General features: G+C 45.5%; 1 protein-coding gene across 1 annotated transcript in view; it reads left to right on the forward strand.

Moving 5' to 3' along the window:
- Positions 1-15,029, forward strand: part of dnajc1 (DnaJ (Hsp40) homolog, subfamily C, member 1) — a 34,847-nt gene extending 19,818 nt beyond the window's left edge. The window contains exons 9-15 of the mRNA XM_080727132.1: positions 2,772-2,962; positions 5,224-5,343; positions 10,587-10,632; positions 11,168-11,392; positions 13,027-13,112; positions 13,979-14,182; positions 14,670-15,029. Coding sequence (XP_080583258.1) covers positions 2,772-2,962; positions 5,224-5,343; positions 10,587-10,632; positions 11,168-11,392; positions 13,027-13,112; positions 13,979-14,182; positions 14,670-14,738 — 941 coding nt within the window. The 3' untranslated portion in view covers positions 14,739-15,029. The remainder of the gene's footprint in view (positions 1-2,771; positions 2,963-5,223; positions 5,344-10,586; positions 10,633-11,167; positions 11,393-13,026; positions 13,113-13,978; positions 14,183-14,669) is intronic.
- Positions 15,030-17,412: the final 2,383 nt, after the last annotated feature.

Raw genomic sequence — 17,412 nt, forward strand, 5'->3', positions numbered from 1 at the left:
GTCCTCTGGAGTGAAGGTGGAAATATAGTGGCCCTCTGGAGTGAAGGTAGAAATATAGTGGCCCTCTGGAGTGAAGGTGGAAATATAGTGGCCCTCTGGAGTGAAGGTAGAAATATAGTGGCCCTCTGGAGTGAAGGTGGAAATATAGTGGCCCTCTGGAGTGAAGGTGGAAATATAGTGGCCCTCTGGAGTGAAGGTGGAAATATAGTGGCCCTCTGGAGTGAAGGTGGAAATATAGTGGCCCTCTGGAGTGAAGGTAGAAATATAGTGGCCCTCTGGAGTGAAGGTGGAAATATAGTGGCCCTCTGGAGTGAAGGTGGAAATATAGTGGCCCTCTGGAGTGAAGGTGGAAATATAGTGGCCCTCTGGAGTGAAGGTGGAAATATAGTGGCCCTCTGGAGTGAAGGTGGAAATATAGTGGCCCTCTGGAGTGAAGGTGGAAATATAGTGGCCCTCTGGAGTGAAGGTGGAAATATAGTGGCCCTCTGGAGTGAAGGTGGAAATATAGTGGCCCTCTGGAGTGAAGGTGGAAATATAGTGACCTCTGGAGTGAAGGTGGAAATATAGTGGCCCTCTGGAGTGAAGGTGGAAATATAGTGACCTCTGGAGTGAAGGTGGAAATATAGTGGCCCTCTGGAGTGAAGGTGGAAATATAGTGGCCCTCTGGAGTGAAGGTGGAGTGAAGGTGGAAATATAGTGGCCCTCTGGAGTGAAGGTGGAAATATAGTGGCCCTCTGGAGTGAAGGTGGAAATATAGTGACCTCTGGAGTGAAGGTGGAAATATAGTGGTCCTCTGGAGTGAAGGTGGAAATATAGTGACCTCTGGAGTGAAGGTGGAAATATAGTGGCCCTCTGGAGTGAAGGTGGAAATATAGTGGCCCTCTGGAGTGAAGGTGGAAATATAGTGACCTCTGGAGTGAAGGTGGAAATATAGTGGCCCTCTGGAGTGAAGGTGGAAATATAGTGGCCCTCTGGAGTGAAGGTAGAAATATAGTGGCCCTCTGGAGTGAAGGTGTAAATATAGTGGCCCTCTGGAGTGAAGGTGGAAATATAGTGGCCCTCTGGAGTGAAGGTGGAAATATAGTGGCCCTCTGGAGTGAAGGTGGAAATATAGTGGCCCTCTGGAGTGAAGGTGGAAATATAGTGGCCCTCTGGAGTGAAGGTAGAAATATAGTGGCCCTCTGGAGTGAAGGTGGAAATATAGTGGCCCTCTGGAGTGAAGGTGGAAATATAGTGGCCCTCTGGAGTGAAGGTAGAAATATAGTGGCCCTCTGGAGTGAAGGTGGAAATATAGTGGCCCTCTGGAGTGAAGGTAGAAATATAGTGGCCCTCTGGAGTGAAGGTGGAAATATAGTGGCCCTCTGGAGTGAAGGTAGAAATATAGTGGCCCTCTGGAGTGAAGGTAGAAATATAGTGGCCCTCTGGAGTGAAGGTGTAAATATAGTGGCCCTCTGGAGTGAAGGTGTAAATATAGTGGCCCTCTGGAGTGAAGGTGTAAATATAGTGGCCCTCTGGCGTGAAGGTGGAAATATAGTGGCCCTCTGGAGTGAAGGTGGAAATATAGTGGCCCTCTGGAGTGAAGGTAGAAATATAGTGGCCCTCTGGAGTGAAGGTGGAAATATAGTGGCCCTCTGGAGTGAAGGTAGAAATATAGTGGCCCTCTGGAGTGAAGGTGGAAATATAGTGGCCCTCTGGAGTGAAGGTAGAAATATAGTGGCCCTCTGGAGTGAAGGTAGAAATATAGTGGCCCTCTGGAGTGAAGGTGTAAATATAGTGGCCCTCTGGAGTGAAGGTGTAAATATAGTGGCCCTCTGGAGTGAAGGTAGAAATATAGTGGCCCTCTGGCGTGAAGGTGGAAATATAGTGGCCCTCTGGAGTGAAGGTGGAAATATAGTGGCCCTCTGGAGTGAAGGTGGAAATATAGTGGCCCTCTGGAGTGAAGGTGGAAATATAGTGACCTCTGGAGTGAAGGTGGAAATATAGTGGCCCTCTGGAGTGAAGGTGGAAATATAGTGACCTCTGGAGTGAAGGTGGAAATATAGTGGCCCTCTGGAGTGAAGGTGGAAATATAGTGGTCCTCTGGAGTGAAGGTGGAAATATAGTGGCCCTCTGGAGTGAAGGTAGAAATATAGTGGCCCTCTGGAGTGAAGGTGGAAATATAGTGGCCCTCTGGAGTGAAGGTAGAAATATAGTGGCCCTCTGGAGTGAAGGTAGAAATATAGTGGCCCTCTGGAGTGAAGGTAGAAATATAGTGGCCCTCTGGAGTGAAGGTAGAAATATAGTGGCCCTCTGGAGTGAAGGTAGAAATATAGTGGCCCTCTGGAGTGAAGGTGGAAATATAGTGGCCCTCCCCATCATCAAAGTTGCCCACCCCTGTTGTAGTGTGTCTCACCGATCTTCATAGAGGATCACGCACACTCGCAGATTTTTGTTTTTCTTCTTCACATTACTAAAAGAGTTGCGCGCGGTGGGCACGTGCGACAGAGAATATTCAGTTTTTTTTCCCAAAGCAGGTGCAAAAACTAACATTTCTGGGCAGTGAGAGTGTTAAGCTTATGACTTGCCGCATCATTTCCTGTTTATGTGAGGTAATATCCTGTCGGGGACTGCCCCATAAGTCGAACTCCCGTTGGGTCGAACAGCGTCGGCAGGTTAGATAATCACCCGCGTCATGGTTACTGAGGTTAGGTTTAGGGTTAGGGTTAGAGTTTGGTGGTCGATCCAAAGGGTGTTCGATCTAATGACATGTTACCTTCCTGTCGGCCCTGCAGGAGAGAAGCGTCCCAAGGTGAAGAAGACCAAGGTGGAGTTCCCCGTGTACGAGGAGGGGTCAGGAGGTCAGGGAGGCGGGGCCTACCCGGGGGGCGGGGCCTACCAGGGCTACGACCAGGCAGCCTCCATCGAGGACATCGAGGAGCAGATGAACGACTGGCTGGACGAGAGGAAAAGCAGCAAGAAGAAGGTCTGGACACCAGGGGGTTTCACCAATAGTGATTTTTAGTATTCGAATTATTCGACCTCAAAGCATTCGAATAGTCGAATATTCAACAGGACTGGACAAACTGTCAAATATTAAGTAAGCAAGAGGCGAACATTGTGAAAATAGCCGATCTACATGCTCACAACGCCTCGCGTTGCGAGGCGTTGTGAGCATGTAGATCTGCTATTTTCACAATATTTATCTGCGGAACCGAGTCACATTAAATGTAATAACTACAATTCCAAGTGCTTGTCGGGGTGGGGGTCCCCAGTTCAAATATGTTTATTTTGGGTGTCGCGGCCTAAAAAGGTTTGAGAACCCCTGGTATAGAGCATTAACACGTTCATCCACCAGGGGCATTGACAACTCATTCTTATGACTTCCTATCTAGCCAAGCTTTATAAACTATACATTTTTTAAAGAGAGAAAAAAAGAAGAAGAAAATAAGCGAACATTGGACTTCGGTGAACAATGTCGAATAGTGACTCAGGGCACCCCTCCCTGTAAATAACTATTTCTTCCACGGCACCCCTTAATTTAGAATCTTACATCATAGTACGCTATAGTGTGTGCCAGCGGCTACGTCATTGTAGTCCTTAGCGGCCATTTCTTGTGACAAAACACAGGTGTTTCAATTGTTTGATTGCATAGAACTAATGCTATAGTCTAATCAGAACACCTGTGTAAGGCTGTGTTGTCCCAAGAAATGGCCGCTCTTAGAACTACATTTGGCACACCCTATAGGTCAGGGGTTCCCAAACTCTTTTGTCTCAGGGCACCCTATAAATATTGTTTTAATCCGAGGCACCCCTACATTATAATTTTCCCTCCCAGCACCTTATATTTATAGCATATCGTCGTTGTCGGGTGGAAACCTTGTATGTCCAAAACCGTTCGTTTTGTATTTATCATCTATAAAATGTACTAAACTAGTGAAAACAGCAGATCTACAAGCACACAACAATCGCGAGGCATTGTGTGCTTATGTGTGCTTATTGTGATTATGTTGTGAGGAAAACGTTGAGATAATAGCCATTTTGGTTAGAACTGACTGAAAATAACTTTGTACTTCAAGTTTAAAATGATATTAAATATTTTTTCAAGTGGCACCCCTGAACTGCCGTCGCAGCACCCCAGGGTGCCCCGTCAACCACTTTGAAAACCCCTGCCCTAGACTATATTACTTGTCGTACTTTCTTCCATCTTTCATCAGATGAACTTGATGAACCGCGCTAGTCCTCCTACACGCTTGGGCCATATCAAATCCACCGGCTTCATCTGGAATCGTGTGCTTGCATTTTGCTAAGAGATTAGCTACATAGTTTAATTTATATTACTGTATTAGTGGATTGATTTTCTCCATTGACTCGAATGGGAAAATGCAAAAACTCACATATTAGCGTGACGGGGTCCTCCCTATGTTCCCAAGGTTCTATGTTTCCAGGTTAGGTTTAGGGTTAGGGTTAGGGTTAGGGTTAGGTTTAGGTTAGGGTTAGGATTAGGTGGTAAATGGGGAATATAGAACCCTGGGAACATAGAACCTTGGGAACATAGGTACGGTCCCAGCGTGACGTGAATTATTCAACTCCCTCTGACAAATTACTGTAGCCACTGTTCCTTTGACTTAAAACTTGTGAACTCTGCTAAAAACTGTACTTTTTGGAACATTCTGTGTCTTTGCAATTGTTTTATATCCTTTTCCTTTTTTTTGTACAAAAATAATCTCTTCTCTGTACTTTTCTGACCATTCCTTAGACTTAGCCATGTTTCTAACTGCTCTAATCACAGTCAACAAGTCAACAAACTTCTAATCAGGCCAGATTGCACATCTGATGCAACTATTTAATCGATTAGTCGATTGCAGTTGATTTACAGATGTTTTCAGGTGTAATTAAGAGTTGAATAATAATTCACACACACTCCTTGCCTGCCAAACCACAACCTCCCCATCAATTCTCACATGGCCCTCTCCTAGCGCCACCATGAGGCCGATTCTTGCAAAACACATTTTTGGAAACTGCTCCTACAGATTTTGCCCTAAAATCATGCAAATCGGTACACAATATGTCTACACTCATGTCATCAACATGGATCTCTCCTATATAGCACCACCATCAGGCTGATCTTTTCAAACACATTTTTGGACACTGCTCCTACACATTTTGCCCTAAAATCACGCTGCAACCTGACGGTCGCTTATCTCCCGATTAGGGAGTCTTACTGGTTTTTATGTGTGTGTTCAGTCCTCAGAGTGGACGGAGGAGGAACAGAGCATGCTCAGTAGATGCATGCAGAAGTTCCCCGGAGGAACTCCTGGGAGATGGGAGAAGATCGCTCACGAGCTGGGAAGATCTGTCTCCGAGGTGAGACTTCACTGGTCGGACTGGGGTTGTGTACACGCGTACTGATGCCTGTACACAAAGGCACTCATAACTGTGGTGTGATCTCCGCGTCATCAGCGCCCACACTCTAGGTGGAGTCGGCGATAGGGCCTTTCTGTGTAGAGTTTGCATGTTCTCCCCGTGTCTCCTAGGGTTGATACCCTCACAAAAACATGCAGTAATCCTGGTCTCTATAATGCCCTCCACCTGGCCAGCCGGGGCGCTTGATGGAGGGGAATGGAACGGGTTGGAATGACGTGTTCCTTCCACGCGCTACGTCTATCCCGGGGAAATTCCCCCTGTCAGGTGAAAAGAAGCAACTTGGACTACTCATGCATTGAAGGAAGCATGAGGTCAGTCCGTTGTCTCCCCAGGCGCGGCAGAGAAGCATGAGGTCAGTCCGTTGTCTCCCCAGGCGCGGCAGAGGGAGAGCAGAGCCCAGGATTACATAGGCAATTGGCACTGGGTGAAAATGGGTTGCAAAATCGTGGGATAAAAAATATTAAAACAATTATAATAACTGGGGTGTGATGGTTTGTATCAGCAGTGGTTTTCAACCAGTGGTCCTTGAGGGGGGTTCCAGGTGGTCCCCAGACAAATGCAGAGTTGGAAACATAGATTTTTTTTTTTCTTTGAAAGCCAAAGGTGTCATCTATCAAATAGTTTTGGAATGTTGTTTCTAGCTTCTACAGAGGCTGAGTAATATGAAAAACTGTGGGTAATTTTCAAATACAGCATGGAATTGTGAACAAAATCTTATCCAACTATTACAAAATATTCGAAGGATAAATGCCATCAAACGGTGGGTCCGTGGCCCAAATGGGGACTGCTCATGACCTCTCCATAGTCCCACTCAGCGTAGGGGTGGGCAATATGGTGATAATTATCGTTGAGATGATACAATGTCTCCACGATATGCCTTTTCAGAGGTATCGTATGTATCGTGATACAATTGATCGAGCATTGTAAAAAATCCTGTTTAATCGTTAATACAGAGATTCATTGCAGAATTCAATTTAAACCTGCATTTTGGTCTAAATCAGTAGTTCTCAAACTTTAAAATGTCAAGGTCTCCACTTAACTCTGGCAGTATACAAATGAAACCATCAGAGATACATACTTGTAAAGTTCAATTTAGACCTCCCAAAAGGAACCAAGAGAGTCTTGTTTTTGTCAAGTAACTTGCAAAATAACCATAAAAACCAACATGAAAAAGAATCGTGATAAAATCGCCCACCCCTAACTTAGCTACTCACCAGCGTTAAGCCCTTTGCACACAGGGACAGTTAACTCTTATACTGCTTTGAACGTTCCTGTTCGCCCCAATCCGCAAGAAGCTCCCATGCCGATACGGCCGTTCGTTCGTTTGATGTTTTTTATGGATTATGATAAAAGCGGTCCTTGCGCAACTTGTGAATCTATAATCGGTCGTCGGGGTCTTTTGAGGACAGCCGGAAACCGTTCATAAAAAAAAAAGTAAACAGACTGTCCTGGCTCCGCCTGCCCAGAGCGACCAGAGCGCCTAGCTGCCAGGGGCGTCAATTGGGTATGGCAGGGGTATGCAGCTGCCATACCTTGACAGGGGGAAATAATAAAAATGTACTTTTCATCGTGCCTGTTGCTAAGGTATGGCAACATGACTGGTGTCTTCACCAGACACCAGTCATGTTGCCATACCTTAGCTTGTTCTGAACTGACGCCACTGCTAGCTGCTAGCAGCCTTGAGCTGAGGGACTATATTGTTTTATGCATCGCCGTTAGTAGAGAAAGAGAGAGAAACGTTGGTACAAGCGATCATTTTGTCGGAAATCAGTTGTTTTATAGTATTAGTAGTATAGTAATTGTAGTAGGTAGTAGTATTTAGCAGTACTAGAATATTGAGATGTATTAGGCCAAGTACTAGGACCTGCTCAGCCTCTGCTTGTTTGTATCATTCCGCCGAAGCAAAGCGACCATCCCCCACCACCGGGGAGGTGCCAAATGGCCGGGGTCAGCAGCAGACCCACGGAAGGAAAGTTTCGACAACAAACTTTAGGATTACAACCTGAACCTACCCGCGTTGGTGACCCAGCAGCGCCCACGAATGGTGGTGGTGGTCGTGATGATGATGATGATGATGATGATGAAGAAGAAGAGAAAAAGATTCCTGTAGTGTAGGCGTTGGCTTTGAAGAGAAACATATTCCATTTCTTGGCGCCGTTGGTCGCGAAGAACCGGGTCAAAAAGTGGATCAATAGCCTCCTGATATCCCGATATGGACTCGGAGACCCCCGCCATACTTGACACTCCTGAGAGTGAGACCCCCGTGCTGGATGGATCCCTATAACACCACATCTTCGGCGCAGCAAGAGACCACCGCCCGCCGTGACCGCCGCCCATTCAACAACCAGACGTACAGAGGCAGAGACTCACTGGACGATGGCCATGATTCTACTGTCCAAACTAAAGTGGTAAGAATCCAGTGCATCTGCATGTATGTATACTGTATGTGATAGCATCGCTTCAGGCGTTCTTTCCACCGCATCCGTGATGAAGCCTGCTAGTTTACTAGGCTAGAAGCCTGCAGGCTCAAGCCTCAAGCCGAGGCGTGTCAATCAAACCATGGTCTGAGTGGTCTCTATTGCGAATAAACCAGTGGGATCCGGCTAGAACCCGCCTACTGCATCCGGCTATTTACACGTACACATACATGCAAGAAATGTTTCCGTATCCGGACCGGATCAGCAATTTGATCCAAGCATAGAGTTAGGATCCAAGTGTATGCGTTTGTTTTTGTCGCTATACAGGACACGTGGAGTTCCTATCACGCGCGTGCACGTACTGCGTGTAGTGTACGGTGCATTGCACAGCTACTAGGATTTTTTATTTGATGGGAATTTAGGATTTATTGGCTTAGTTTGTGTGTGCGTGCCTACGATGCGTGTGTGTGTGAGAGAGGGAGAGGTTTCTTTTTACGTGTGGTGCACGTGGGGCACGTGCACGTACTATGCACGTACGGTGGACGCCCCGCAATGTCGTCGTCGTCATCATCATCATCATCATCATCAGTAGCTGATGTAACAACATCATGATGTAACATCAGTAACACCGCTGATGATGATGAATGATGTAGCCTTTCAATTCTATTCAAAGAAGCTTTATTGGCATGAGAAAACAGTTATAAATAAAAACAGTTGAAAATGGGGAAGATAGCCTATATACAGTTGGAGTACAGCTTTGTGTAAACAGAGCTATGTTGCATTGTGACATTATATATACAGGGTATAAAGGGCATTTCACTGTGACAGTAAATGCATGGTAACTATTTACTATATCTGCATTTTATGTATTACATATGAACTTATTGTAAGTCATTTGCTAAATGTCAAAATTGTAAATTGATTTGTTTACATATAAACTTTTTGATATTTTCCTGGCTATAATTTTAGATGATGAGTCAACGATGATGAGCCTACTTCTTCATTGCCAGCTAGTCGTCCAAGGACAAGGACAAAAACACAAAGAACAAAACACTTTTTTCTGTAAATCAGACTTAGCACCAGGCACATGCTCACATAGACATCAAAGGGGGCTTGAGCCCCTGACTTTTATCCATCTGTAAAAAGTGCCCTCTCCAGACCATGAATGCTGTTTTTACATAATTACTATATATATTTTTATATATATTTGTGTGGTAAGCAGGGAAGTGCATAGAATGAGAGGCAGGGGTTGAAATTTCTAAAACGGCCTTCTGATGAAAATAGTAGGCTCCTCCACGCATTCTGCTGTGACGCGTTGTGAGCTTGGAGGTGTACTACTTTTCATGTATTTTATAGTAATTATGTATTTGTATAATTTACAGATCGACCATGGGCTCGTGTACGTGGTAGGGGTGCAGAGTTCAGCAGACCCGGCGGAGCCCTTCCGGAGGAGCCTGGCTGGAGTGAAACAGAATGGAGCCCCACACACACACACACACACACACACCCACACACGCACACACACACGCGCGCACGTGCACACACACACACACACACACTCTGTAGACATGTAGTGGTTGAGGCCTGTGTAAGGACAGGTAGGCCCCAACCTTTTTCCATTTGCAGTATTACAATTGAGTTCTAGTGTCTAAAATGTTGTGTTATATTTTATTTTTTTATTTTCATCAATCATTTGTACTGTACTTCAACCTAAAAAGTGTGAGATAAAGAAAACCCTGAAAGCTGAAGCAGAATTCAGGCTGAAAAGCTCATGTCACTGTCAATGTTCTGCACTGCGCTTACTGCTCTTACACACTAAAAGTGTGTAAAAAAAAAACACTTTCTTGTTTTTATTTTTTTGAATTTGTTTGTAAACAACCACTGATCATACGTGTGATGTTACTGAAGCCAGCAATAAAAGGCTAAAGAGAGATTTCTGCCTGAAAATGTCTCCTTCACAAATATGCATTTTTCTCAGCTTTATGTTCTCAAAGAGCTGTTTTTTAGGCCATATTCTGCAGCCTCTAGCTAATGAATAGAACATGATAAAAACACAAAATCTTTTTCTGTTGCAAAGTAGACATTCTATTCTTCGTTGCCATATAATTGTTGTCTTTATAGTCAAAGCCAATTTTCTCCAGTAGGCCTTCAAAGATGAGCGACAATTCTCAAATTTAGCTGGCAGTGGATGGAGCTTTTTGTTAAATTCTGTGGCAGTAAGAGAGTTAATTGCGTTTTTTTTTTTTTTTTTTTTCTTTTCTTTTTTTTCGTTTGCTGCATGAATAAAAGCATTGGATTTGGTGTGCAATGCTCTGCAGAATCGGCGCTGCGGATCCCAAAAGGAGTCATAAAAGGAGTGATGAGTTTTTTACCGCATTCGACAAGACGCACAAATCGAACTGGTTTCGATCGAGAAAAAAAAGCAGCCACTCGTCGCACGGCTATTTCGGATCCGGTGTGCATGAGGTCTTAGAGAATCATTGTTTTCTTTAAAAAAAATGAAATTCTGTTTTATCCGTGCGAATAAACGCGCCAGTCGCGCCTGTGTGCAAAGGGCTTCAGACGGAGTCATGACATGTAACCGCCCAAATGGATAACGGACCTTGAAATGAAAAGTGTTGAAAACAGCATGTGCTGTTGTTGTTGTTGTTTTTCTTCTGTAAGTACTCATACTGGTAACTGATGTTGTGTATTATGCACACTGTACAGTACAGCAAGCACTGTGTGTGTGTAAGTTGTCATAACTGATGTTGTGTATGTTTTCAGGTGACGTCCAAAGTGAAGCAGCTTAAAGAGTGTGTCAACGTTTCAGGTACAGTATGGTCTTACTTAATGTAAAGGACACAGGGACATAGATCTGTTATTTTAATGCAGTGTTACGTGATGCGTTAGCTTATAGATCTGTTCTTTTTGTCCAACATTAGATGGTAAAATGCAGTGTTACGTGATGCGTTGTTAGCTTATAGATCTGTTCTTATTGTCAGGTGACAGCTTGGCTCCAGGGTGTCTTGGTGCATTGATAACACACTGGGTTAACAGTCTCATATTGCACCGTATGATTGATAAAGGCCAAAGAAGGTCTCAGCAAGAACAGTCACCAACGTCATCTAGGCTCCATGGGTGGCGGGTGGCCACGTCCGGTGGCCACCCAAAATAACATTAGCGTCTATGAGCACTTCGTCACTTCCGCCACCCAAAAGTGTCATGGCGGCGTCCCATGGTGTGCCAAATTCCGGGTGTTGTCTGTTCCTGCCTAACCTTCCTTGATAAAGGCCTGGAAATACTTTGGAGAAGTTATGGAAAAAGTTTTGAAATGTATTTTTTGATTTTGTCCCGCCCCGCTCCAGGATTGGTCAAGCTGTCGGATCTGAAGGGGAAGTCAGTGGTGTCTTCGAGGCCGGGGCCGGGGCCGGGGGCGGGGCCTGGCTGTGTGCCAGACAGCCTGATGACGCACAGAGAAACAGAAGTACTGCCCCCTGCTGGCGGGGAGGACCAGGAGGAGGAGCAGGAGGAGGAGGAGGAGGAGGAGGGTCAACAGCAGGTCATCAGGAGGAGAGGAGGGAAGGCCAAAGGTAAGGCAACAACAGGGCGTTGTCATTGTCAACGGGTCAACAGGATTATGCTTTAAATATTAACACTTTTGCTGCCTCTCACTTTGAAGGGATGCTTGGTGCCGCGCCGCTTCCTCCGTAGGCTGCCGCTATTATTTTGAAGGGCCGGGCGGGGTTTTTGCGCCGATGGATTATCACTTGACTTCAACGTTTACGTCATCTAGTCACATGACGTGTGTCATGTGACAGTGTGTCATGGCGGCCGCCATCCGAGCCTAGTTTGTGCTGTAAACATGCCAGCTTTGGGATTAAAAAGTATTTTTTGAGTAAATGAAGTCTCTTTATGGGTCTCTCAGTGGATTTACTATGGAGGAGCTTCACTTTGCGTGCACGCCCAACGTGCGTTGTAAACAAATTGCGGACATTACCGATGTGGGCGGGACCGGAGCGCTTTATAGTAAGTAATAATAGTTTTACTGTAAATACAGTAAGATTGACGGTGAGCGCTGTCAACGGCACCATGATATTAACCCTTTAAATGACGGTGAGGACTGGCAACGGCAGCAGAACTCTAAAAAAAATATCAGATGTACAAGCTCACACCAAGCGCAACACCAAGTGCCGTGCTGTGAGCTTGTAGATGGATTGTGGTTCATAAACAGTGTTTGTTCATGAGCTGATCCAGCTGGCTCCATTCACTGCCATGTATTCATCCAGCTTCCAGTGACAGTTTTGCCACTGAAAGTGTCATGGCGCATCGATGTGGTCACTTTGCGTCTTTTCCTTGTGTCTTGTTCCCAGAGCTCGTCCAGGGACGAGTCAGCTGGTTACTATGGTTACCAGGTGAACAGTTAATGCGTTAGCGGCTGGTGAGCGAAAACACTACATATCCCATCATGCAACTCGGCCGCCAGCATCATGGAGCGTCTATTCTCCATAGGCTCCGGTTCATTGCTGATGCAAAGAAACAGCTTTACCTCGGGAATCTACTTCCACAAACGGTTTGAACGCCGAGAAATGCTCTTTTTACGGCGACACTGGGCCGTGACGGTTAGGATTTTTGTTTTGCGACCGAAAGTAAACATACTGACATGTATTTTAAAATCGTCAGATCAAACAAATTGCACGTGGCTTCCGCGGCTTCCGTGGCTCTTCAGAATAAAGTGAATGGCGGCTCTCTACTGCAGTGTTTCTCAACCACTGGTCCTGGGGACCTTTGGTGTGCCCCTGAGAAGGGTCAAGTGTGCCCCTTGAAACTGCTTGAAAGCCAGTATTGTATTTATCATTTTAAAAATGATTTAAACTAGTGAAAACAGCAGATCTACAAGCACACAACACCTCGCGTTGCGAGGAGTTGTGTGTTTGTAGATCTGCTGTTTTCACTACTGTTGTGCGACAGCCTTGTATGATGAAGCAGGGCTTTACTTTGCAAAGAAACGTACACATTTGAAACTTGAAGATACAAGGTTTCTTCCCGACAGTGACGATATTTACACCCCCGTATTATGTTGGTGTGACCATGGATTCTTGGGACATGAAAAGTGTGCCCATGCAGAAAAAAGGTTGAGAAACACTGCTCTACAGCACATAGAATTACCAGCCCATGTGTGAATGGCTTTTAAAAATTATCTGTCTTTTCTAAATCTTCTCTAAAGGTCGCAGACGACAGGGAGACTTTGACCCCACCGCCCTGGAGGAAGAGGAGGATGAGGAGGGGGGGAGGAAGGAGGTGAAGAAGGAGGTGAAGTGGGGGTACCTTATGGTACTGGGGGGCAGGGCGTGATAGCGCTTGTAGCGATATCACGATACACAATATTATCACGATTCTTTTTCATGTTGGTTTTTATGGTTCATTTTCATGTTGCTTACAGTACAACCACCTATAAGGTAAGGGGACACAGAGGTCCGGGGACACTCTGGGGTCCTTTTGGGGAGGTCTAAATTGACCCTTACAAGTATGTAACTCTGATAGTATACATATGAAACCAATGGAGGTCCATTTGGTTTCTCATGAGTCCCTGCCCTAAAAAGTGCCCTCTCCAGACCATGAATGCAGCTTTCACTATGGCGAAATAAATACAAATGTCCCTCTTTCCATGCCATACCTGAAGGCAGCATTCAAGAGAATTAGGGCAGGGGCCAATTCACAAATTGGTACCACCCAAGGTGACCGTATGTATGTTTTTTTACATTTTTGACTTCCTACATCTCTAGTTTATATTTTGGTATGATAACCCTTTCTGAGACCCAGCTTAATTGGTGTTATCAGCCGCTAGAGTCGGTGTCCCATTAACTTTACATTACAGGGGGAAAAAAGTAAAAAATGAATTTGCTTTAAGTACTGTAGCATGTGAGGGGTCAAACTAGAGGGTTTTCATGATTCTGAATCCATTGCAAGCATCTGTTTTGCACGAAAAACATTCTTTGGGATGACTCATCACTTTTCATCACTAAACCATAGTCGTGTGGGTCCATTTGTAAAATTGGTCTGAAAATAAGTTTCAGTCTTGGGATTCTTTATTTATTTTTTATTTTTTTTGCTTTAACCCCTGCTAACATTCTCTACACTACCCTGGTCTCAACGATACACCATGTCGCCTCCCCTAGGTGAAGAAGGAGGTGCAGAAGGAGGCTCAGAAGGAGGCTCAGAAGGAGGTGCAGAAGGAGGTGCAGAAGGAGGAGGCGGGTGAGGAGGAGGTGGTTTGGACTCAGAGCCAGCAGAGGCTGTTGGAGTCTGCACTGCAGCAGAACCCCAGAGGGACTGCCCAGCGATGGGACCGCATCGCCAAGCTGGTGCCGGGAAAGACCAAGGTCTGATTAGTTTGTTTTAATCTTCTTCTAGATCTTGAGTGTCTTCTGATTCTTCTGAGATAACACTGTGCACTAACGTGTTAGCTTCCGTCTATGTCAAACCATAGAGCTACTGTATCGCTGATGGAAAGATGTGCATGTTTATGTAGTGTAATATGACATAAGATTCTAAAAATGAACAGTGTCATTCAGGGGTGTCGTGGATGAAAGGGTTACAGTTACTCATGTGAGAAGTGGAGGTTGTGGTTTGGTAGCCAAGGAGTGTCTGTGCAAAGTTTGGCATGGATAGGGGCAACGGTGGCGGAGATAAGAGTAGGGGGAAAGTGTGACGTGACGGACGGACAGACTGACTGATTGACAGACAGACAGCTGGTGGAGGTTTTGATAGTAACTGATTCATAATGAAACGGTACTCTTTGCTGAAATCCTTGCTTGCAAGCTGCTATAAACGACCGTTTTGGTTTTCTTTTCTTGTTCTGCTGTGCAGGAGGACTGTATGATCAGATACAAGCTGCTAGCTGAACTGGTGCTGAAGAGAAAACAAGCCAAGAGCTGACTCCAGCTCCACACGGAAACATCACAGCATCGTCTGCGTAGAAAACAACACAGAACCCTTCACATGGAAGCCACACGTTCCTGTGAACTTCCAGAAACCTCGTATCTCCGTATTCTAACCTTTTGTGTTTCTTACGTAAATGAACGCCCTACTTGATCATAGCCTACTACAAGCGCCACACGAAAGCATCGCGTTTGAGCTCGTCGATCTTCTACTTTAGATGATTTTTATATTATTTATTAGAACCCTGAAAAGTAACAGTGTTTGGACACCCGACAGAGATGATAATAGAAGCTGTTAACATTCATATCGGTGCTGTTGGGTCGGAAAACCTTGTATGTCCAGAGCGGTTAATACTTTATATTAGTTACAAATTTATAACCCCCCCCCCCCCCCCCCTGCCTGGTTAATAAACCAGAATGCACTCAACACACCCCCTGGCGGTAGTGGTGTTGTAGTGAAGTCTGGCCCTTCACATTATTTTTTCAACAGCCCGATGAAAGGGTTAGCCAATCAGGGCTGTAGGCCTGGGGCACGTGGTGGGTGGTGGCCTGGTTCAGAACCATCAGGAGAGTCTGTGTGACGCTTTCATTGACTTCCGCCCCCCCCAGAAATGGAATCTCTCCCTGCAATCCCAGACTCTCTTCCCAAAACGAAGTGTGTGATAGAGGCAACCCCCCCCCCCCCCCCATCATCGCTACTTTTGTGCAACAATCTCCGTTTTGGGCATTAATTCACGGAATAAACGTCAAAAGATGGAAACACGGAGATGGCAGGTTTCTGGCCCCTGACAGTGGAAGCCAGGAGGTTTTTTTCTGAAGCTCCGTAGATGTTTGAGGGGAACCTTCATCGCCCCCTGGTGGTCGCGTGTTGAACGTCGTTGTTCCATGGCGTCAGGAGGAACGACACTGACCTCTGACCCCCACAGCTTTCACATTATCTTTGTGCCTTAGCTCCGCCCCCCCCCCCCCCCCCCCCCCCACACAGCATGCACGTCTCTCGACCGACGTACGGACGGCGCTCCGCTCAAATCAGTCAGATGAAGTTGAAATTTAATTTGGACGTTCAAACGAGATCAGCTTCTTTCAGTTTTTTTTTTTTTTTTTTTAAAACAACAATAGTGTTTGCTTCTTAATTTGTAAATACCGTTAAGCCAATCTGGACGTGAACAGGCTATGAGCACAGCAGCCACGTTGGAGAGAAGTTGTAACCTGACTCCGCCAGATGGTGGCAGTAGTGCGTATACTGCATATACCGCACCACTTTTACCATCTGGGATTGCTCCGGCAGACCCGATGTAAGGGGCGGGCCATTTTTTTCAAATTCTTTAGCAGGTGATTGGATGGGGCCGTCTGTCTATCACAGTCTGGGAGTGCCAACTCCAACCACTCATATTGGCCTGTCTGCATGACGTTACACCCAGAATCCGCCTCCTGTGTTTCCACGTGGTCTGCAGTCAGACTCTATTGGCTCAGAGCCGCTCAGAGCCCGCCCGTAGCTGCCGCTGATTGGTCCGGTCTGGAACTTTACGAGCGATATCAACTCTCCCCGAGCGGTCTCAGATCGTAAAGTAGGGCGGTACGCACTGCTGCCACCATCTGGCGGAGTCAGGTTACTACTAACCAGTAAGACTCCCTAAATCGGGAGATAAGCGATCGGGAGATAAGCCGCATACACAAACTTTAGAAGGCAATGGTAGCCAATCAGGAGGGAATTTGGGAAATGGAACAGATCCATGTTGATGACATGACCGTAGATATGCTGTGTACCTCTGTTTGAGCAGAATGGAACAGAGCCTTCATTAGTATCATTGGTAACACTGGCTCTGTTTGAGCAGAATGGAACAGAGCCTTCATTAGTATCATTGGTAACACTGACTCTGTTTGAGCAGAATGGAACAGAGCCTTCATTAGTATCATTGGTAACACTGACTCTGTTTGAGCAGAATGGAACAGAGCCTTCATTAGTATCATTGGTAACACTGACTCTGTTTGAGCAGAATGGAACAGAGCCTTCATTAGTATCATTGGTAACACTGACTCTGTTTGAGCAGAATGGAACAGAGCCTTCATTAGTATCATCGGTAACACTGACTCTGTTTGAGCAGAATGGAACAGAGCCTTCATTAGTATCATCGGTAACACTGACTCTGTTTGAGCAGAATGGAACAGAGCCTTCATTAGTATCATCGGTAACACTGACTCTGTTTGAGCAGAATGGAACAGAGCCTTCATTAGTATCATCGGTAACACTGACTCTGTTTGAGCAGAATGGAACAGAGCCTTCATTAGTATCATCGGTAACACTGACTCTGTTTGAGCAGAATGGAACAGAGCCTTCATTAGTATCATCGGTAACACTGACTCTGTTTGAGCAGAATGGAACAGAGCCTTCATTAGTATCATCGGTAACACTGACTCTGTTTGAGCAGAATGGAACAGAGCCTTCATTAGTATCATTGGTAACACTGACTCTGTTTGAGCAGAATGGAACAGAGCCTTCATTAGTATCATTGGTAACACTGACTCTGTTTGAGCAGAATGGAACAGAGCCTTCATCAGTATCATTGGTAACACTGACTCTGTTTGAGCAGAATGGAACAGAGCCTTCATCAGTATCATTGGTAACACTGACTCTGTTTGAGCAGAATGGAACAGAGCCTTCATCAGTATCA

This window comes from Nannobrachium achirus (genome assembly GCF_963921795.1).
Source record: "Nannobrachium achirus genome assembly, chromosome: 5".
Lineage (NCBI taxonomy): Eukaryota > Metazoa > Chordata > Actinopteri > Myctophiformes > Myctophidae > Nannobrachium > Nannobrachium achirus.